The sequence below is a fragment of the Protomyctophum bolini genome, assembly GCF_963924005.1.
Source record: "Protomyctophum bolini genome assembly, chromosome: 15".
NCBI lineage: Eukaryota > Metazoa > Chordata > Actinopteri > Myctophiformes > Myctophidae > Protomyctophum > Protomyctophum bolini.
In genome coordinates this window covers 6473351-6495856 of record NC_137876.1, presented here as the reverse complement: position 1 = coordinate 6495856, position 22506 = coordinate 6473351, and the positions used below count along the sequence as shown (strand labels likewise).

General features: G+C 40.9%; 2 protein-coding genes across 3 annotated transcripts in view; one reads left to right on the top strand and one right to left on the bottom strand.

The window, feature by feature from the left end:
* The window catches only part of LOC308330124 (xaa-Arg dipeptidase-like), a 41872-nt gene that overhangs the window by 18701 nt on the left and 665 nt on the right, over window positions 1-22506 (top strand). The window contains exons 3-9 of one of the 2 annotated variants that reach the window (XM_080784828.1): window positions 5-153; window positions 794-936; window positions 2436-2590; window positions 2829-2955; window positions 3663-3770; window positions 3848-3942; window positions 7046-7129. In XM_080784828.1, the coding sequence (XP_080640954.1) occupies window positions 5-153; window positions 794-936; window positions 2436-2590; window positions 2829-2955; window positions 3663-3770; window positions 3848-3942; window positions 7046-7060 (792 nt within the window). In that variant the 3' untranslated portion in view covers window positions 7061-7129. Of the gene's footprint in view, window positions 1-4; window positions 154-793; window positions 937-2435; window positions 2591-2828; window positions 2956-3662; window positions 3771-3847; window positions 3982-7045; window positions 7130-22506 lie in introns of those variants that run through there. The other variant, XM_080784829.1, reaches the window with a different exon arrangement.
* Window positions 3994-22506, bottom strand: part of LOC308330125 (gamma-aminobutyric acid receptor subunit rho-1-like) — a 20169-nt gene continuing 1656 nt past the window's right edge. Inside the window, exons 2-10 of the mRNA XM_080784830.1 lie at window positions 17889-17942; window positions 17622-17728; window positions 15409-15476; window positions 14854-15077; window positions 13908-13990; window positions 12344-12484; window positions 8663-8815; window positions 7008-7204; window positions 3994-5534 (exon numbers count right to left, since the gene is read on the bottom strand). Of these exons, the coding sequence (XP_080640956.1) occupies window positions 5232-5534; window positions 7008-7204; window positions 8663-8815; window positions 12344-12484; window positions 13908-13990; window positions 14854-15077; window positions 15409-15476; window positions 17622-17728; window positions 17889-17942 (1330 nt within the window). The 3' untranslated portion in view covers window positions 3994-5231. The remainder of the gene's footprint in view (window positions 5535-7007; window positions 7205-8662; window positions 8816-12343; window positions 12485-13907; window positions 13991-14853; window positions 15078-15408; window positions 15477-17621; window positions 17729-17888; window positions 17943-22506) is intronic.

Genomic DNA, 22506 nt, shown 5'->3' with positions numbered 1-22506 from the left:
GCAGGTAACAGTCCTGGGTACTCCTGCAGAAGAGAGCATAGGAGGGAAGATTGACCTGATAAAGGCAGGAGCCTTCAGAGACATAGACCTGGTGTTCATGGCTCACCCAGCTCAGCAGGATGTTGCCTTCCTGCCCTGTACTTCAATCATAGAGTAAGTCGATTTTAGAACTTAAACATTACTTAGTTTACTGTGTCAACAACATCCATTTCTCTGCTTTTTGTGCTAGAGATGTTGGCTGATGGTAACCTGACGCTGCCAGATCCAAGAAGCTTGCTACACAAGTTTGTTTCACAGCTTATTGGTTGCGGTGTTGGGGAACATGGTTACCCAATACCGCCCCCAGCTGGCAAAGTCAGGTTAGGCTGATGGGTGGTGGCAGGAGAATATACACATTAATTCACTAGGGTTACAAGTAAGTAGGCCTACAGTATGCCCATTTCATTAGGGGATGGGTGAGGGGGTGGGGGGGGGGGGGTCATCCTCTGGATCATGAAGGGCAAATTCCAACTTCCATGTAACTGCAGCCAGTCACTGAGTCATTTTCAAGATATGTTGTTTTGGAACAAATTTGAGGACATTAATAGCTAGAGCTGAAGACGCAATGCGATGCACCCCACAGTGTAGTGGATGCACTGCAGTTCTCAATAGAAAATCTGTTATTTATGGGGACATGATGCCAACACTGCCGTGTCGTGTGACAGTATAAAATCAATCAGGCTAACATCTTGCCATTCTTCCAGTCAGCCCTTAAAACCTGTTTTTGAGTTTTTTCTTTTTTAATCCTATGTAGCGTGACTGTAAAGTACCACGGGAAAGCATCCCACGCAGCTGCCTACCCCTGGGAGGGAGTGAATGCTTTGGATGCTGCTGTGTTGGCCTACAACAACCTTTCTGTCCTCAGGCAGCAGCTCAAACCTAATTGGAAACTCCACGGTGAGGAGAGAACAGGCACATTTGAAGATATAGTTAATTGGCAATTATAGTTGTGACTTGTGACGATCAGATAAAGGTCTCCTCTAGCCGCAATTTGCAAATCTGATGAATCTAAAGTTGCAATACCCTCCATTGACTCCCCACTCATCCAATTTGCGTTTGTGATCTGCTTGTATTAAACAACGTTAAATTCGCCAACATTGCAGCTGTAGGGCAAGCTTGAATTATCCTCTTTCAATCTGACGAGCTTTTGTGTCATAAAAATCCACCGTAGACATGTTATGACTCTACTTTCTGTCAAGAAATTCTGTGCAAGTGATTATTTTTGTTGGAGTGTGGAAGTCACTGAACGGCCCTGAGTGCCATCCGTTTCGCATTTGCACACAATGCAGGAGGCAGCAGCCTTAATAAAAAACCCCTAATAAAAACTCCAACACTTATAATCACAATAATCACCTGCAGAGGATGTCTTGACAGAAAGTAGCTCATAACATGGATTTTTTTATGACACAAAAGCTCGGCAGATTGAAAGAGGATAATTCAAGCTTGACCTACAGCGGCAATGTTGGTGAGTTTAACGTCGTTTAATACAAGCAGATCACAAACGCAAATTGGATGAATGGGGAGTCAATGGAGGAGGGTATTGCAACTCTAATTTCATCCCATTATAAAAAGAATCTGGAGTTGCAAATTGCGGCTAGGTCTCCTCATACCTACTGTAGAATAAATACAACATCATGTGGTTATGGTGTCTTCAGTCACTGTGGTCTTGTCATCTTACCTCCTTTCACACGCTTTCTAGTTCATGGTCATCTTATCCTTTGTTTAACTGTAATACATTCTTGTGTTTTGTTTTGTTTTGTTTTAATCTTTTATACTGTATGTAATGACTTCTATATGTTTTCATGTTTAAACATTTAAACATATTTTGAAGCACATTGTGTCTACACTATGAAATGTGCTATGTAAATAACTTTGACTGGAATTAATGACGCTACATCATTTTAATTTCATGAAGTGTAACAGCACGTCACCCTATTGCTATTCCGACAACCACAGGCAGGTCTCGGTAATCATAGTCACAGTTATTACTTTGTAGCACACATCAGTCATTTTACTCTGTGTTACCTTTTAAATACGATGGACTCAGAAACATTACATATACCATCACACATGCTACTCACCTTGGATGCATTCAACCCTTTTACCGGTAGTATCAAGATCAGACTTTGAAAAAAAGTTCAAACTATACGTCACTATAAGTCACATGTACGTGACTTTAGCATGTAAGAAAACAAAGAAAAACACGTATCTTTAAAAAAAGATAGGGATGCTTCAATTGTACAGTATGTCCAATGGGTAAAATATACATCCATTTTTGTCTTGTCAAAAAGTAATTGATAAGATTGCGGTTTGTTACGGTACACAGATTTTTATAATCAACATTATCGTACTTTTCCAGTATCCTCTCTTATTGTATGTTTGCTTTTCTTCACTAGGCATCATTAAACATGGGGGCGTGGCTCCCAATATTATCCCTGACTACACTGAGATGGTGTTCTACCTCCGCACACCCTTCATGAAGGAACTCTCTGATCTGAAGGCCAAAGCTGAATCATGCTTCAGATCAGCCGCTATGGCAACTGGTTGTGAAGTATGTATCTTTCAAAACTGTGCTCTTGCTTTATTTCGCTGTTTTGCGCTCTGTGACTTACTGGTTCCCATTGTTAGCTGTTAAAAATCACAGAAAAATGGTGGCTAACCGTGGCTTGGTAACTTGTTTGCGATTGTTCATATTTCCATCCGTAGCCTATACCATTCACCAGTACAATAAGTATGCACTTATGCAAATTGTTTATGTCTAACTGGTAATTATCTAATAATATCATTAGGTGGAGATAATCTACCCAAGCCCTGTCTACTCTAACATCTTACCCAATGTCACCCTGGCAAACCTCTATGAAAACAACGGGAAGGCGCTGGGAATTGAGTTTCAGGAGGAACCAAATGACTTCTGCGGTAGGTATTTTAAAGAAGTGTCCTTGAGCAGTAAAGTAGATGTAACAATTCAATTCAGTACATCTACCAAGATGCACTGTGTGTGTGTGTGTGTGTGTGTGTGTGTGTGTGTGTGTGTGTGTGTGTGTGTGTGTGTACTAACTGTGTTGATAATTATTTATTTATTTAACAGGAACAAAACTGTTGCACTGAGCCATGTAGCTAATTGGCATATTTTATTGTATTTACTGCTGGCTGTCAGGGGTGGATTGGTTTGTATGGGCAACATGGGCAGCTAGGTAAATTTTGGTCTCCCCAGAGTCCCCACTGGAAGCATGAGATAGGGGGAGCAAGGGAGCATACTGTAGAAAAAAGTTCCAAGACATTGTGTCTCCTTGCTTACTGTAAATCGCTCTAGATTAAGAGCCTCTGCTAAATTCCTGAATTGTAAATTGTGTCTAGTTTAGGAAAAAGAGCAAAGAGGAGGAGAAATGCATAAAATATAAAGGTTTGCAGCCATGCAGCTATGTAATCTCTTCATGAGTATAGCTAGAACCTAGAAATGCTGGCTGTGCGACAAATTGTCCTTTTAGGGGTAAGGAAGCTTACCATGATGACCTTGACCGTGACACTATAGTGTGTTGAAATGTAGATATTTTTGACAGGTTGCACAATGTCATCCAATTCCAACCAATATTCCTGTTGCATTCATAATAATTATCTTGCAGGTTCCACTGACTTTGGTAATGTATCGTTTGTAGTACCTGGTATCCATCCCTTCTTCTACATTGGTTCAGATGCACTGAATCACACTGAGGACTACACCAAAGCAGCAGGTAAGTTACATATTACTGTACTTAGCTCCCCCCCCCCCCCCCCAGACCAGTAACTTTATGCATGTTCATACCACCAGGAGCTGAAAAGGCTCAGTTATACACCCTGAGGACCGCCAAAGCCCTGGCTATGACAGCTGTGGATGTTCTGTGCTGTCCTGATCTGCTTCTGAAGGTGAGAGACGACTTCAATCAAGCTAAACTGAAGCAAGAGGTGAAATAACAGCAATCCAGTGATATATGTCTCTGTATTACCGTATTTATAATCAATTACTGTGAATGTAGTATCAGCTTATGGCCGCGTCCTGATTTACTCAAATGTTTCGATATACAGACAACTATGCTTATCCAACTCTAGGCATAGGATTGTAACCTAGAGGCGCATTGTACCTCAAGTGTATTTATATATAAACGTGCTTCATGCAAGAATATAAATAATAATTATGGTGCTACTGTTCCATGGACACTGCTAATAAGTCCTAATATACATTTCACCTTTTCAGAGAACATCACATTTATTACATAAGATTACATAAATCGTTTCGGGGGTAGTTCTTAAATTCTCATATAACCTGCAAACCCCGAAGTGAAAGGCAATCTGCCAGAATATATTTGTGTATTAAGCTGAAAAATACATAGTAAAAACTAACGGCTATTAGGCTACAGTGAACCTAAGTACAGAGATGAGCTGAAAAAATAATCTATTGAATAAAACTATTCACTTACTCATTAAGTGAGTAATGGTATTTTCCCTGTGTACTAATTAAAACTCATTTCATGCAAAAGTGTTACAGTGGCCTGACCGCAAAATAATTGCATTGATACAAAGATCACAAATTGAATTGATAACACCTACTGAATGGTACTACAGTACTGTAAAAGTATTACCTGACCATCAGGTTTTGATATTTTGGTTAGAATCTCAATGAGATCCACATCGTCAGTAAAGGTAACGTGAACGAACAACATTTCACATCAACAGCGTTGATCAAGTGTTGTTGTACGTACACTGTTGTGCATAATGCTCTGCTGTTTGTTTTAATTAAGAATCACTGGGCGTAGACCTGTTGGACAATGTGGCATGTACAGAATTACATGTCCATGGCTGTGATAACCTTTTAGGACAATCCCAGGCAACATGTCCACCCGCATTCCCCAAATATTTACAACCACGGATTGAATGTTCTGACGGAGTGCCAAAGCCAATGACGTGGACGAAGCGAATGTGTCAAATGTTTCTTTGAACACATTGAAGATCATTTTAGTGATCAGTTTTAAGTGGCTGGGTCAAGAAGGCAATCCCTTTGTGTCTCATGAGCAGACTCCTTCCACTGCCGCTCATAAAAACGTTGTGAGTATGCAATGTCATCTCTGTTGCCTTCCACATAGTCCTTGGAGTTCCACTGTGCATTGCAGTGTCTGAAACAGACAGGACTCCTCTGGACATTCTCCTAGGCCCCAGGGTTACGAATAGATCGACCAGTAGATTATATTAAAGAGTACATATGCCCCCGGAAAGCACCACCGCGAGTAGCTGTCTATAGCATGGGTGTCTATCCAAATGTTCACATAGCCCCTGGGTGGCTTGACTTGACCGGAGATCTGGGGGTCATTCAATGCCACCTGGGCCAACATTCTCTCCTGGCGGCCACCGTTCTCTGGCATCCCATAGTTCCCCGTGTTGTTGATGTCCATGGCGCCATATCCTGAGATTTGAGGATCGATCATCATGTCGTCAGGGTTGCCGATGCCACATGTACACGGTAGCTGTTAGGGAAGGCAGGTAAAACAAAACAGACAATGAGGAGTTAAAAAATACTCTTTTATGATTTTACAATGAAGCATACAAAATACACATAACTTACACAAAAGAAAAAGACAAGAAAAAACAAACCAAAAACAAAACAACTAGCAGTCAGAAACTACCCCAAATGGACAACACCCCTCCACATTCTGTTGCTGACAATAGTGATTATATCATCTGTTGAATTCCTATTTAAACAAATAAAAAAATAAGATTGTGTTCATTTGTTGGATACTACACTTTGTGTATTTAAATACATTTGGCAGGTTGTTAAACATCTGCGCTGGGGAATGGTCCTAAAGCCTAACTTATACTTGGTTGTGCATGTTCTACGGCTCATCATATCTCACACTGAAAAAGTTTGCAGCACTGTTTTCGGTGTATCCAGGAATTACAAGTTGGAAAGCAACAAGAACACATCGAAACGTTAATAGACTAAAGACTACTGTTTTTTGTCACAATCTTGGTTAACTAGCTACTTACATTAGGCCTATAGGATAGTTATATAACGGCGATTATGGCCAATGATCCAATAAACTAGTACAATTACTACATTTGTATAAAATAAAAGAATATGAATGAATGTATATTAAATGTATGTATTTTTATTCTCAAAAAGTATTGGATGCATGCAGCAACAGCAGCATGACACATGATGCCAGCACAAATTAGGATAGTGACTCCTTGACACAGCATGCATTAACCCTCTCCCAACCCTTAACGCACCCCTCGCAACCCCCACCAACCTTAATCCGGTTGTCTTAACGCACCCCTCACCAACCTTATGTCTAACCAATGACTAGTCTAAACTAAGTATGCACCCCACCTGTACTCGTGTTTTAAGTCCTCTGAATAGTAGGCAGACAGGAAACTAAATATAAATAAAAAATGCCTAAACTGTTAAATATAGTTTTCTTTCATATAATGTTGGAATATGGAAGGTTATTTTACGATTATTATTAATATTGCCCATAAACCTCACTTTTGTTCTTGCTCTTGACAAATGTTTGTGGCACATGGAACCATGAAAACTATTTGTCTGTAGCTGTTAAGGTTAGGTTTAGGTGTGCTGCCCCGTGGGAGGTTATTTTAAGTGATCAATTAGAAAATCCCATGATTTTATAACAGAATGTAACATGCTACTTGAAGCTTCTCTAGTGGATGCCAAACCTTTTAGCTCGAGAACCAAAAGAGACATTTGATGTCTCCCTGAGATCCAAACTCATAGCCGATCTACCCATGATGCGTTGTGAGCTTGTAGATCTGCTATTTTCACTACTTCTTAAAAGTTTTTTATTTTTTCATTTTATGGAATGTCTTAGCTTTAGATTTTTTTGTTTACGTTTTCAAATAATAAAACAATTAAACAATACGGAAACTGAAAACAAAAAAATAGAAAAGGAAACCATACGGAAACCACATTAAATGGTACTTACTCTCTCCCTTAGTTTCCTCTCTTTCCTCTCCTGTACAGTGGAGAGGTAGTTGACTGCTGCGTACTCTATCACGGACAGGAAGACAAAGACGAAACTGACCCAGAGGTAGATGTCCACCGCTTTGATGTAGGACACACGAGGCATGGAGGCATTGACGCCAGTGATGATGGTGGACATGGTCAGCACTGTAGTGATACCTGAACGAACAGGACAATAAACGATAATAAGAGTTATACATAATGTAGCTAAGTTGTACTGCTGTCTGATACAACACATACCCAGCCTGTATTTGTCCAGCAGCAGGCCAATAAGCTCAAGCTAAAGCCATTATCATCCCCAGAGATAATATGGCATCTGACCAATAAGTGCAGGAGCCAGCTTAGCTTATTTCTGTCACGACAGACTGGCTACAACCCATAACATCCCATCGACTGCACGCCATGAAGAGTCACAAAGTCAACATCTGCACGGCATGAACAACAGTCACAACGTAATACTAGCCATGTGGAAATTGACGCACGCAACCAGGCATGTGGAAAATAAACCACACGCATCAACGTGAACGGCATGAAGAGTCACATTGACGCCAGCGACGGCAAGCGACAACACAGTCGTATGGAAAATAAACGACGCATCAAACGTGCGTGATGCGAATGCATGTGCAGACAGACGGTCCCACTATACCTCCTCTCTCTCTCTCAGTGAGTGCAGTGAGATTCTTCCTCCCCGACCCCGCACCCCCTCCCTCCCTCACACATACAGGCAGCGCATCCAGGGGGTGCACTGGTACAGTTATTTGACACGTTTGCAATGTTCGAACGTCACTCGATATAACTTCAATCCATGCAAACGCGCCTGAAACAGCAGCGCAGCAAATGGAGAACACAACGGCGACAGCACTTCTTTCACCTGACAAATATCACCATGTGATCATTTCTTGTTTTGTTTCACTCAACGTCACTGTACACAGTGTACAGTACACCTGCCTCTTTGACCAATGCATATAAATGCATGGATTTACTGAGGCTTCACACCCCATCTGAGTAGTGTGCCTTGCATCAAACCTGAATTCACACCCCATCTGAGCAGTGTGCCCTGCATCAAACCTGAATTCACACCCCATCTGAGTAGTGTGCCCTGCATCAAACCTGAATTCAGTGAGTGGATGTCTGAATAAGACATGCTACAGTGTTAAAACTCTTTTGAGATGCGAAGCTCGGATTTGGAGAGTCGCTTACCTCAGTGGTTCTCAACCTTTTCTGGATCAGGACCCACTTAACACGGCAGCCGATAGGCTGGTCAGATGGGTGGATCACGTTCATATTCAGAGCATGTTATGATCAATCATTCGATTGTGTTATGGCTTGGAAGCATTGGAACTTCAACTAACAGAGTATACTTTTAGTTAGTTATTTAGCAGTATCACAAAAAAAAAAACTTAGTTTTCAAGGTTTTAAAGAAAATAGAATCACATATGTCTTTTAAAATATTAATGTTATTATTATCTTTCATAGTGTTTTCCCAATAATTTTGGGCCCACTTGCAATATCCTCACGGTGCACACTCGCACAGGTTGAGAACCACTGGCTTACCTAACGGGACCCTGGCAGGGACAGCCCTGCGGTCGATCCACAGGTTGAGAACCACTGGCTTACCTAACGGGACCCTGGCAGGGACAGCCCTGCGGTCGATCCAGAAGGAGACCCATGATAACATGACCATCAGTGTGGCAGGGAAGTACGTCTGTAGCAGGAAGAAGAATATGTGTCGTCGCAGGGTGAAATGGATGTACAGTCGATTGTACCAGCCTAGAGAGAGAGGGAGAGAGAGAGACACCAATTAGTATGCACAGAACACTAGATGTGGACTACTAATACATTATATATGTATACCTAATCTTACGGCCATGTCACTCATAATTTTAGATAATATTCCCTTATCTCCCAATGTATGAATGAATTAACCATTGTAAAGCGCTTTGAGCACTTGGAAAAGCGCTATAAAAATGCAATTCATTATTATTATTATTATCTGGCCTTAGCGACACACACACAACCTCAGCATTGTTTTGAGGTGAGAGAGAAGAGGCTGCGTTTGGCTGTGTTTATTACATTTTTCACGGACAGCAAATCTTATGTTTTCCAATTCCAGAACTTACTTGAAATCCTGTAGCCAGGATGTGCTTGAGGTGGGTGAGCATTTTTTTTTATATGTAAGTTGCAGATAGAGAGGGAGAGATAGAGGGCCGGGGAGAGAGGGAGCCAAGAGAGCGATGGGAGAGAGAGAGGTAGGGATTGGGTATGTCGTACCCCCGAACGGGTATGGACTAGTTTGATATAAAGTTTATTAGACACACACCCATCAATGTCAAATATCATGGTGAATGTCAAACTCAAATATCTAAATATTGAATCAAGCAACTTGAACTGGGGTGTTCATAAAAGCCAGAGTAGACGTTACAATTAGTGCCAGAAGTGTTTTAAAGTGAAATAGCGCTTTTATAAATAGGCTGGAACAATGATTGCTTCAAGCAGTTTCATTTCTATTTTGGCACATGGAGTCTTTCTGAGGGCAGATGTTTGTATTCAGAGGGGATGTTGATGTTGTTATTTTTGTTTCTGGTTTCATGACTGCCTGCTCATACGTGCACTGTATGGGCTCATAGTCTTTAAGTCTTCTTCCCTTTTACATGAGCTGTTTTGTGCAGGCAGGTAAGCCTGCATTTCAATTGCTTTAGGTTTCCGAACCATTCTGTAATTCTGTATCTACCTATATTCTCTGTGATTTCCCGGTAGAACATAAACATGATCTGACTGCTCACGCTATAATGCCTCAAACATCTTAGAAAGCAAGGTCTCTGTGGCATAGCATATTAGATCTATTGTACAGTGTAATAATGTGTTTCTAGCAAAGATGGTTGTCTATGATTGGGGACACCTACTGTCTTTAAGTATTTATACAAGGACAAAGATGGTTGTCTATGGGGACACCTAAGTATTTATACAAGGACAAAGATGGTTGTCTATGGGGACACCGAAGTATTTATACGAGGACACCTGAATGACTTTCTGTTTTTTGATGGCTACCGTCTCATGGTCAGTCACTCGGATCAAGGACAATTTCTTGTGTTTTGTTAAATTGTTGACATTTAGAATGAGATGGTTAGTGTCACACGACTTGATGAAGGTGTCTTATCTCATCGTGGTTCACAGAAGGGTCCATGCATCTTTGTGGAGAAGGCTCAAAGTTATGAGCTAATTTTAGAATATAGATTATAAATTATAATTATACCTGTGGCTACCCTGTATTACTGTATTTGATCTCTGACAGCATTGCATTGACCTTCATTTTGTGTCCTATTAATAATAACCATAATCTGAGCAGTGTTAACAATCTCCTTAAACTTCTCTAAAGGCAGGTAAGGTTTCACAGTATTAAATGTTGAACTAAAATTAATCAACGGTTCAGCCAACTGTAAGAAATGAAAGTGCTAAGTGCTTATTTATTGCACATTGCTCTATTGGTCTAAGATTTAGCATTAGTTCAGCAGCTTAATAGAGGCTGGAACAAATGATAGCTTAAAGCGGTTTAATTTGGCACACAGTCTTCTTCCTGAGGGCATAGGTTAATATTCAGTGAAGAGGAAATGTTGAGAATCTGAAAAGATTGTTGCTTTTATTTGCGTGTTTCATGGCCGCCTGCTCTTACATGTAATGCTCTGTATGGGCTCATAATCTTCTTCCCTTACCTTCATAGATGTAGCTGTTTTGTTTAGGCTGGTATAAGCCTGCTTTTCAGTTGCATACTGTATCTAAATCTACTATGTATGTTCTCTGGGATTGCCCAATGCCCTGTAGAACATCAGCATGATCTGACTGCTCACACACCATACAAGTGTTTAATCTGGTTAGTTTTAACATTCATGTCCTTAAGCTTCTCTAAAACCAGGTACAGTTTTGTTTCACAGTATTATTATGCTGAACTAGAATCAGCAGCTCAATCTCTCAACCTCCCAATCTTGAGCTTGAAGAGCAGGGGGAGTCATGCAGTCACTAAAATATAATCTTATATTATGGAAGAAATAAGACCTTTTGAATCAGTAACTGCACAAAAAACATGTCAGAGAGGTATAGAGAGCCTTCGGTAATACCGTAACAGGTGATGGGTTTAGCTAAAGTTAGCTCCCAGTGACTGAATGTGGAATGTAATTGTGCAAAGCTAGGCTAGCAACATAAAGGTGACCCAGACAGGATAGGACCATGTTTTTGCCGTGAAGCAAATCTTGACTCCATCTTGGCTAGTTGAAAGAGTTACAAATGGGTATAGCTAGTAGCAGAGCCATCTAGCCAAACTGTTGTCTATGTTTAAATGGATGTCCTACACACCAGGGGGGCATTATGGATAACGATGACAAGAGTTAGTTTCTAGTTGAATCCAATTATTATCTGTATCTGAGGTCCAGCACAATTTTGTCCTCAATGGAGAAGTGGCGCCCTGTTCTATTCGGTTCCTCAAGCTACATACAGTACAGAAAATTAACCATCAGTGTTGTGACTTTACTGTTGTTTGGACTGCTGCTGCATACATATTTGGAACATAATTTTATGGGTGCAACTATATTGAACATATTTGTAGAGATTGTTGTTTCAATTACTTTTTTTAATTAGTCAAATATAATATCTCTGCTATCGGGGACCACTTAACTCCAAAATGTAAATTTTGAAATCTTTTGAAAACAAAGCAATACTGCCTCATCAAAGTTGGTGTTGTGACTTTATATATTGTCAATTACTTGCATGAGAGGGGGAGAGGTGGTGGAGTTAGCTGTTTTAGCAGACAGAGTTAAGAGGTTTAGTCCGAAGCACGTTTTACTACTTTTCATTGGTTCAATATTATTTTAACCAACACACGTAAAGGGTGTTCAATCAATAGCACTGATTTATACAAAAAGAAATCTCAAAAATGGATTTAGGTGGTTTCCTCCCGACAGGAACGATATCTGATTCACCACTTATTTTATACTCAGTCGTACAGTCAAAGTCAACAGTGTTGCACAAAAAAGCATATCGCATTGTTGTGAGCTTGTAGATTTTTTTACATTTTAGAAGACAAATACCCAAAATAGTAGATTTACTATACTCTAGAAAAAGGACCTTTTGAGGGGTCTGTCAATTATTTTATTAAAATCGATTCCTTTTTTTAATTGATTCAATCAATTAGTAGCTTTTCCGTTGCACTCCCTACATCTTTTGAATGTAAATGAGATGCTCTGACAGAGTTAAACTATACACCCATTAATTTGCATTGAAGAAGGAATTGCCTGTGTTGCAAAATACCTGTGCTGCTGTAAAATGCAAGCTTTGTGGTGGTGTGGAACTTCTGGATGAGGAACTGGGATAGAGATATTCTGTCATCCGTGTTTAAAGACTCATTGCCCTTCTTCCAGTAGAGCATTAGGTCATCGTCGGTGTATGCATCTGGAGAGAAACGACACAAATACACTAGTTAGTACGAGTAAGACGCGCAAACGCGGGAAGCGAACGCAGATCGTAAATTGCAATAACAATTAGAATAAATTACGAATTAGTGAGAACTGTGTAGTACTGTGAAATTAGTGAAAACAGTCCCTTTTGTGCCCATATATGGAGCTGAGTGGACCTGGCCCCTTTTGTGCCCATATATGGAGCTGAGTGGACCTGGCCCCTTTTGTGCCCATATATGGAGCTGAGTGGACCTGGCCCCTTTTGTGCCCATATATGGAGCTGAGTGGACCTGGCCCCTTTTGTGCCCATATATGGAGCTGAGTGGACCTGGCCCCTTTTGTGCCCATATATGGAGCTGAGTGGACCTGGCCCCTTTTGTGCCCATATATGGAGCTGAGTGGACCTGGCCCCTTTTGTGCCCATATATGGAGCTGAGTGATTGCTGATGCAACACACTCCATATTTGGATAGCGGGACAGACACACGGACAGACAGACAGACAGACAGACAGACATGATCTGCTAGGTCTCATAGTAAGTGCTCACTGCGTTCGCAACAACTGAATATACTTAGTCATACGCCATATTTAGTCATTTGCTCATGCAACCTAGATATTTTAGATGTTTTGACATCATGTGGCCATATAAATATATCTTGTGATTTCGTTTCATACAATACTGGAGCAGTGCCCGTAGGAAAGGCCTACTTGGAGCGATGCAAGTTGTAAATGCATACGGAGTACACATGTGTTGCATGGAACGATGCAAGTTGGAAATGAATGCCCCACACAGATATTATGTCTGTCTCCCTTTGATGCCCATATATGGAGTTCTTTGTAAAGCATGCCCAAATGTGGAGTATATGCAGCCAGCTTGTGGTGTTCTGTGTCAGGCATGCCCAAATATGGAGTGTTGTGAGGTCAGAACAGGCCAGCTCCATATATGGACGCTGGGCAGTGGCCCTGTCCAGAGCCCGGGCAGAGGCCTTTTTGGGGCGGCGGTTCTGGACAACAGTGGGTCCAGACCGACTCGACACCGGGCACTGCACCCCCTGCTGTGTTGTGGAACGCGCGTGTCGAATTTGAAGCCGGTGGGGCTAATGGTTCTCGAGTTACGTGGACACACAGAGATACATGCAGAGACTTGGTGCATTTATAGATAGATAACACACTGCATTCATGTCTCGTAAGGTATATAGTGGCAGTGAATCTGAAATGTCACTGTGGCAGCCACAGTACATGTACACTTTACAAGTACATATATTGTTAAGTGAGAACAGAAAAGTGAAGACGGAAAAGTGAGGATGCAAATTGTGATTGGCCAGAATGAGATGTATGATGATAAGAGCGCCCCTCTCTTCACACAGGTGTGATTATTTTTAAGAACAGATTTTTCTCTGACAAACAAAAGTGACTCACAGCTCTCTATCTCCAGTGAGCAGGTCTGTGTGTCGAGAGGGAAGCGGCTAAGGTCCATGTTGCACATGGCAGTGACAGTTACCCTATTATAGGGACAAAAACAATACAATTTACAGTTAGTGCCAAGAAAAGTGCAAGTAACTACAGTAGAATAGCAGGTAGACATCAAACCCATCTGGCTAAATAACATCCCATCTAAATAACATACATAGCATCTATGGACAAGCAAACAGCATACATCTATATAAATTACAGTACCAGAATAATGGTGAGAATAGATAGAATCGTACTATGTGATGTATTGTTATTCAGCCCCATGAAAATAACTAGTGAGGGACTGAGGTTACATTCATTCCAACGTCTTTAATTGGATTACTTCATGAGGCTGAATAGAATTAAAATAAAGGGAGAGTTCAACTAGAAAAAGTTCAACTCTAGCTCCTCGGAGCACAGCTCTCCACCAGGTTTGTGAACGGGCCACACCTGCAACATTTAGATAGAATATAAAAAATCACACCGTGTGAAGTGAGGGGCGCTAATATATTAAAGTCTAACTCATGTTGCTATGATTAGGTGATGTAAAACAAACAGACAAAATTTTAAATTTAAACTCTTTATTGTTGATGGCATTTAATGTTTGTATTGTATTAAACCTGTATATAGGAGGGGCTAGCGCCCCTCAAAAATCACACAATCCGTCGTGATCACATGACTATAAAGATGTGTACAAATCTGCGTGATATTTGGATGAAATCTGAAGGACTGAAAAATAAATGTGTTTCATTTAAGTCGGCCTCTTAGTGGCGCTATAAAAGGCAGACAATAAAGATCCTTAGTTTCAGTGCTATTGAAAGAAAATAAATGCGATGATTGTTTCCGGTACAAAGAGGTGCATATCACTGCTATTTGTCCGACTGAAGCAAGATAAAGAAGGTTGATCTTCTACCTGAGGCTGTAGAGCACGTTGCCATCAGGGTACACCCTCAGCATGACGTTGTCTGTGGTGGTGTCATGGATAAAGGACCTCTTGGAGTGAACAAAGAACATATCAGGAACCCAGATCTTCTTAGCTAGCCGGCTGTCGAAAGTCATGCTCTGGTTGTTGGTGCTGGGGAACGACAGGCGCTCGTCCTTCCAGTAGTGACGCAGATAAAGTGTCATAGTGAAGTCCTATACACAGGGAACAAAAGCAGAACAAAGACATTGATGAAGATCAGAGGTATTAAAAGCCTGATTTATACTTTGTTGTGTGGCAGTGTACGGAAATTGCAGATCTACAAGCTCACAAGCTTCTGTTATTTTCTGTTCACGAAACCATCCGAAACCTTTTCTGTTATTTTCTGTGCACGAAACCATCGTATGATGGAGCATAAGTCATTGTTTGAAGGGGAGGAAAATGGATATCCAGTCTGGTATATATATACCACACGTATTGTAATATTTTTCTTTTCAGAAGTGGTTAATAACTACTGTATAATAGAATTACGTGGCCTTCACTTACCATATCCACCTCAGAGATGGTATCAAGACTTTCAACCTGAACATCTACCCCAACAGGAATCGGAGGTCCTGAAATGTAATAGTCAAATTAAAGCATATTAAAACTTAGTGGAGCTTAAATTAAGCTCCAGGGCCCACAGCTTGCAGGGCCCTGTGCGAGACTATTTGAAATGGGTACAGCTGTTGCTTCTGTCAACATTTATTCATAAGTCACCATCATTTCAATGTAACGCAACACAGGAACCCCATAATGTATTTGGCCGTCAGTTTCTTAACCACTCGGTGGGAGGAGACTATAATAGCAGATCCACCATCGGGGGAGCAGCCTTATAACTCTATGGGACCAGCCTTATAACTCTCTATGGGAGCAGCCTTATAACTCTATGGGACCAGCCTTATAACTCTATGGGAGCAGCCTTATAACTCTATGGGACCAGCCTTATAACTCTATGGGAGCAGCGGCGATAGTGCTGGCGGTGCGCTGAGCACACGTTCATTCACTGGCCGTGCAATCGCAAAAAGTGTCGTTCTTGATTGTGTTACGCGCGCACACAAATCCCATGCACGTGTGGGGCCTTTTGAATATAAAAATATGCAGAGATTTGAATAAACATTAGCTGAATGTCTGCCCCTCATAACACTGATTGTGGTAAAAAGTAAGAACGAATGATACAATGCAGACAGTGACTGACTACTACTGTATATGTTTTTTTGGAGCGTGTATTGTGTGTCCAAAAGAACAGTGTGCGTTGCACAGATTTGGAGCAGTGTTTTTGCTGGCTGGCTCAGCTGGCTGGGATTCTACTTCTGACCTATTTCTGCCTTTTCTGCTCTGCATTATCCTGCAGTTGTACAGAAATACAATTAGGTCACAATGGATCAAAGTTGATGACGCAGCGGATGACACACAGCTCTCCTTTTTTATATCCGTCAGATTCAAACCGCCATTGGTGTAGCATCATAGATTGCAAAAAATGTACAATCCTCGATTATATTATATTTAATTCAAAATGCAAATGAAGATATAAAGACAGATAATAGATGACAAGTGTAATCATATTGCATCACTGTCATCTTCTATGGTAAAAAACAAATGCTTGAGTTTTATTTTATTTTATTCGAGAGCCATAATCCTAGATTCTAAACAGCCACCATAAAATCAATGTATCCACTCCACTGTGTTTATATACTCTAGCTCTGCCTTCTAGCAGTGGTGGAAAAAGGATCGATAAACACAAGTACTTATTGTGCAGAATGTCGCATTTACAGTAACACGTTCAAAATGTATAAAGATCTTTGGAAAATAGCCAATCTACAATCTCACATAACAAGTTTGTAGATCTGTTATTGTCAAATGTCCAAAATAAATACCGGCATACGGTTGGAGTGGTTAGTGTGTTTTGTTATAATAATTCAAATATAAAGTGATTAACTAACTAAAGTTAAGTTATTTTCCTCTGAAATAAAGTGGAGTAGTAGAATTGCAAAGTGTGACTACAAGAAAGTAAACAATACCTCAAAATGTATGTTCAGTACATGTGTCCTTAGTTACTGACTTTACACCACTGCCTTGACAGACACAGCACAGCTTGCAAGGATAATCTCAACAATTTGCAACGTACCACTAGATAAATCATCACCGGCTGTTCTTGAAGGCTGATCAAGAAGCCTTATCTATGTTTCCATGATGAAAAGAGTGTGTGAGTGGGCACAGAAGCTCGAAGGCCCCCCCTTCACGCTCGTGCAACATTTTTGCTGTTTTGGCGCCGTTTTGGGGCAGTTTTATGCCGTTATATTGGCCTATTTCCGGTCGCCTACCCCCCCCCCCCCCCCCCCCCAGAGTGACAGCCAATCTAGCGCATTGTTGCTGCTTTACACACAATTGAACTTTTCAGCTGCCCTTCTCACCAACAATAAAACACTAATCTATTTAGGCACCATTTATTTCATTCGGATTAGCAGGGAAATGTTCTGTGGCCCCTGGTGCCCAAGGGCCCCTGGGCACGTGCCCAAAGTGCCCATTATGGTAGATCCGGCCCTGGTGTTTGTAAACTACATTAAAAACTCTCTCAAAGTAAACCGACACCAACAGTAGAATTCAACAGAGTGAGTCAATACTGACTTACCAGTACTGTTCTGTTATTCATATAAAATCCAGTTATACATTGATAATATCACATTGTGCTAAATGTGAGAAGTTGGTAGTTTACTGACCTCCAAATGCTGGTCTCATGGTAAAGTCATGGTCGTCTATTCTTAGAAGCTGCTCAGAATTCGTCATTGGAGATTTTGTCATATCTGGACTTCGTTTAAAAATGGGGCTGTTGAAAGAGAAAGGAGAACTGTTATTGAAGTGGGTCAGCACATTTACAGAACTGTGTATTCTTATTATTACTATTACTATTTTATTATTATTACACTTATTATTAGTATTATTATTAGTAGTATTATTGTTTTGTATTTTTTCTAAACAAACCTAACCTTCCAGACTTATGGCCTCCACCACCCTCCATTCTTGAGGTCTCTCTTCTTGACCTGTTAATTAAAATATATTATATATATATTAAATAAACTAGAAATGTTTGTTTTCTAATTGGGTTATTTTATTTTATATCTTTAAAATAAGAAAAAATAATGTCCCAATTTATTAATTATTATGCCAAATTCCACCAGTCACTGCCAACACCTACTACTAAGTCCAGCTGTGCCTTCAGATTTTGTGACAACAACATAGTATTGCAAGTATACTTGTATAACTATAACTATATAATGAGTCACATAGGTTTTTAAATTCAGTATATCAATACTTTGTGCTCATTTCCCAATACAGAGTTTGAAGTTTCTAGATATAGTAGAATTTAAAACTGCACAAATTATTTACAAGGCAAGGAATAAACTACTACCTGGAAATATACAGAAATAGTTTAAGGAAAGGGGGGGAGGTATGAATTGAGAATTTAATTAAAATCGAATCATCTTGGTGCTCGCTCCACTACAGAGCATGGGCATATATCTGTCTATAAAATAAAACTGTTCAAGCTGATTCTTTTGAAGAAATACACACATGATAATTGAGGGATTCATGGAAAATACTAATATTATACAATATTATACTATGTATATAGGGTGTAACTGATGATGTGTTTTGTGATACTGTTGATGAGGAACAAAATACACAGGCAAATTGTATGTCCTAAGAAGATATATTTAAACCATTTTGCGTCACTATTTTCAGTATTTTGGGGATCATGTGAGCTTTTGGACTGCTATAGCTTCGCTATTTTGTAAAGTTGTATGGAAAAAAATTACTTGCTCTTTGGTGTGCCTTGGGCACACATGGAGAGAGTCACCATGCAGCTGCTTCTTTTCACCTGAACGTGTTCCCACCCACGGACACGGCCAATTGTGTGCGCTGAAGCGGCCAAAGCTGGGGGCACTTTGGAGGAATGAGCAATGCAACCCTACCCCAGTGTGCCCCCTGCGCCACCCAGTCACCCCAGGCTATGACTCGGCTGTTTTACGCTGTGGCTCTGGAAGAGGCAAGATCTGTCTGTCTGGTTTTTTGGTTTTCTTTCTCATTTCTATCTGTCCGGGCCTTGTCTCGCAAACCGCTGCACCAATCAGCACCACTTTTTTTTTAATTATCCCACGATTTTGTAACCCTAGTCAATCATCATCTAATGTGATCCTGGGCTCTACACACCCTCCACCAACCTAGTCCCCATATATGGGGGACAAGGGGAGAGCAACGGACTTGAACTCATGCTTCCTTCATGCCTGAGTGTCCAAGTTGCTCCTTTACACCTGACAGGGGGGAGTTTCCCTGGTTGGACGTAGCGCGTGGAAGGAACACGTTATCCCAACCAGTTCCTTTCCCCTCCATCAGGCGCCCCGGCTGGCAGTTTAGTTACCAGGATTACTGCATGTTTTTTGTGAGGGTACCTACCCTACGGGACACGGGGAGAACATGCAAACTCCACACAGAAAGGCCCTTTCACCAACCCCGCCTTCGGGTATGGGCACGGGTGACGTCCCGAGCGGGAATCGAACCCAGGACCTTCTAGCTGTGAGGCGACAGCACTACCAACTGTGCCACCGTGCCCAATGGTGAATAGACCATTGCAGGGACACTTTCAAAGCACCACATTTCTAACTAACTATAGCTAACAAACATGCGCCCGCTGCTTTGAAAACTAATTCTGAGGCGCTCCCAAACTGAAGGACCACCCTAAAGTATTTGCACAGGTTCGGCAATGGTGTTTTCTGTTTGTTTGTTTGTTTGTTCTTTAAGAGCATTTTTACAAAACACATAATTATTTTGAGGAAATACTCTCATGTCAGTGTTCCAGCGGTCAGCGGACCATAACTGTATACAAGCCTTGAGAGAATATTATCCAGGTCACAACAGATAGATTTTTTCAAGTGTAAAAACACTAAAACGGATTAATGGCGTAGTAGAGTGTGTTGTGACAGACAAGGCCACAGCCTTGTGGCAGCCACCAGATTTGTGCATGAAGGACACATCCGAAAGACACAAGAGACAGAGAGAGGGAGCAATAGGTGAGACCAACTCACAGGGATTGGACACAAAGAAGAAATGTGAACTGACTACTGAGTGGTGCAACTCCCCTCTCCCCCCTCCTCCTCTCTCTCTCTCTCTCTCTCTCATTAGCATGAGGCAACAGTGCAGCACGTGCAGCACTACCTCTCTCTCTCTGTTTCTGGCCAACAGCTCCCCTACTGGTACTAATAGTCATTCTGGTGCTCATGGCCACATACATAGGTGAACACGGACATTGCTGTTCCTTGGAGTGGTTGCACCACTCAAAAACAGACGGATGAACAGACAATTGGAGTATGCTGGCTGCCGTGTTTAGATGGGCAATGACTGCTACTGCTCTCTGCTCACCCAGCAGCTGGTTCCTAATCCTCTTGGCAGAAATGCCTCAATCCCCTCACTCTTTGCCTGTTCATTCATTGGTCCCCCTGACCTGTCTCTCCTCTACAACGCCAATGCTGCAGCTCTGCATGGTGAGGTGAATAGACCACTGCAGGGACACTTTCAAAGTTAATGGTTTAGATTCCTGTAGCAGCAACTAAACAACAGAGACAGATGTAAAAAAAAAAAAAAATCCCCCCAACCATAATATTGTCACATACAAAGCAACATTTCTGTTTTCATTGTTGGGCTTTAGATAAATAAATTAAAAGCCTGAACATTAGAGGTTTCCTTTAAATTATTATTGGTAATGTGTCAATCTGATGTTAAAAAAAGTACATGCTGTCCCTAACCCAACGTACTGACACTGGTATGTATAATAAATATGCTCAGAACCTTATAAGTGAACTAAAGCTATGCCTGGAACAAAAACACAAATAAAGCATTAAACGTCTTGGACTTCAATCTCTTCATGAGGGCTTTGCTTTCCTTACAAAGACTCTTCTCTCTACTTGCTTTCATAGTATGCTTTTTCCCAGAAGAAAAGATTAATTGGTGTCGGTAATATGTACATTTCCACAACACATCCACTGGCTTTTCTTTGCAAGAGAATTGCAATGTCACGCCCCAAGCAGAGGGATAAAGAAAGAGAAAGGAGACACACAGAGAAAATATATGGTAGGCTATACGTATTAGATGAATATGAACGCATTTTAGTTTGAAGATTTTTTTATTTAGCTTAAGTAAACTTTAGCTTTGCATTCTCGAATTGAGTGTTGTGTCTCTACACAGATGATAGGCTGATGTTGAATGGCTTCAAAAAACTGTTTGTGCAGATTTGATAGCAAGTGCTAGAAAGCTTTCAAAATGCATTGCACTACACTGCATGGTTATTGTTTAACGATGAGCAGTGCAGTATGACACTGTGAAATATTCATCACTCACCCAACACCGCTGAAGTGCCCTTGAGCAAGGCACTGAACCCCCAAATGCTCCCCCAGCCCTGGAGCTGCTTAGTGGCCAACAGTATAAGACTGTGGTTGTACTGGTCAGCTCCCAGGTTTTAATGTGTGTGTGTGTGTGTGTGTGTGTGTGTGTGTGTGTGTGTGTGTGTGTGTGTGTGTGTGTGTGTGTGTGTGTGTGTGTGTGTGTGTGTGTGTGTGTGTGTTTCTATGTGCAGGGCGTTGCTGAAAATGAGCACCTGTGCTCAACTACTTCCCTGGGTAAATTAAGAATAAAAATAAAAGTTAATGCACTAACACAAAACGACCGCCAGTATTCAGGTGGGTCTTTTACGTCTCTTTGCAGCAGCCACACATTCTGACAGTCGGTGTAGTCTGTGGTAAGCAATGGGAGCACATTCTGTTGATTTAATTGAAAGAGATGAGAATCTTAATAGCGCGTCGATTTCTGGTTGTTCTTTCCTCTGATCTATAAATAGCTGGTGGTGTAGCTGCCGCTATGAGAATGATACTGTGTCTAAAAGAGAAATGGCAGGGGGATTATGATATGAAAGGGTTTGTGGAATACATTAAGTGGGTACAAATCACTCAAAGCTGATAGTGATGCTACAGGCATGCAGCACCCTAGCCTACTTTGCTTGCATGGGAGAAGAAGAACAAATCCAATTTATCAGCCTCATCAAGGGTTAGATGTAAAGACTTCTTCACAATCTAGGATATAGTGTTTATATTGCTTTTAACATTACAGCTATTTTATCCAACAGGGATGTGAAAGGGACAGCATAGACAGCATAGAATGTGTAGCACAGAGTATACTCTGTGTGTTACTGTATCCTATGGCAAAAATACAATCTCCTATAGGGAACTTTCTGATGTACCGTAAGTAACTCTTATTTGTTGGGAAATCATCAACTGATTCTGATTCATGATTAGGGCATATATTTGACAGACTTTAACTAAAGTCATTAAAGTTTCATTTCATTTAACATGCGGCCAAATTTCAGGCTGCATATTCATTCAGTACAATTTACAAAACCTTACTCCATGAAGAAAAAAAACGACATTAGCCTCTACCCTAATCAGTTTTACGTCAATTTCAACTGAATCAATAATTTATCAAATATAACATAATATGACCCACTGATCTAATTTAGCTCGGCCCATGAGTCCAGCTCATGCTTTGACCCATTGGGTCATA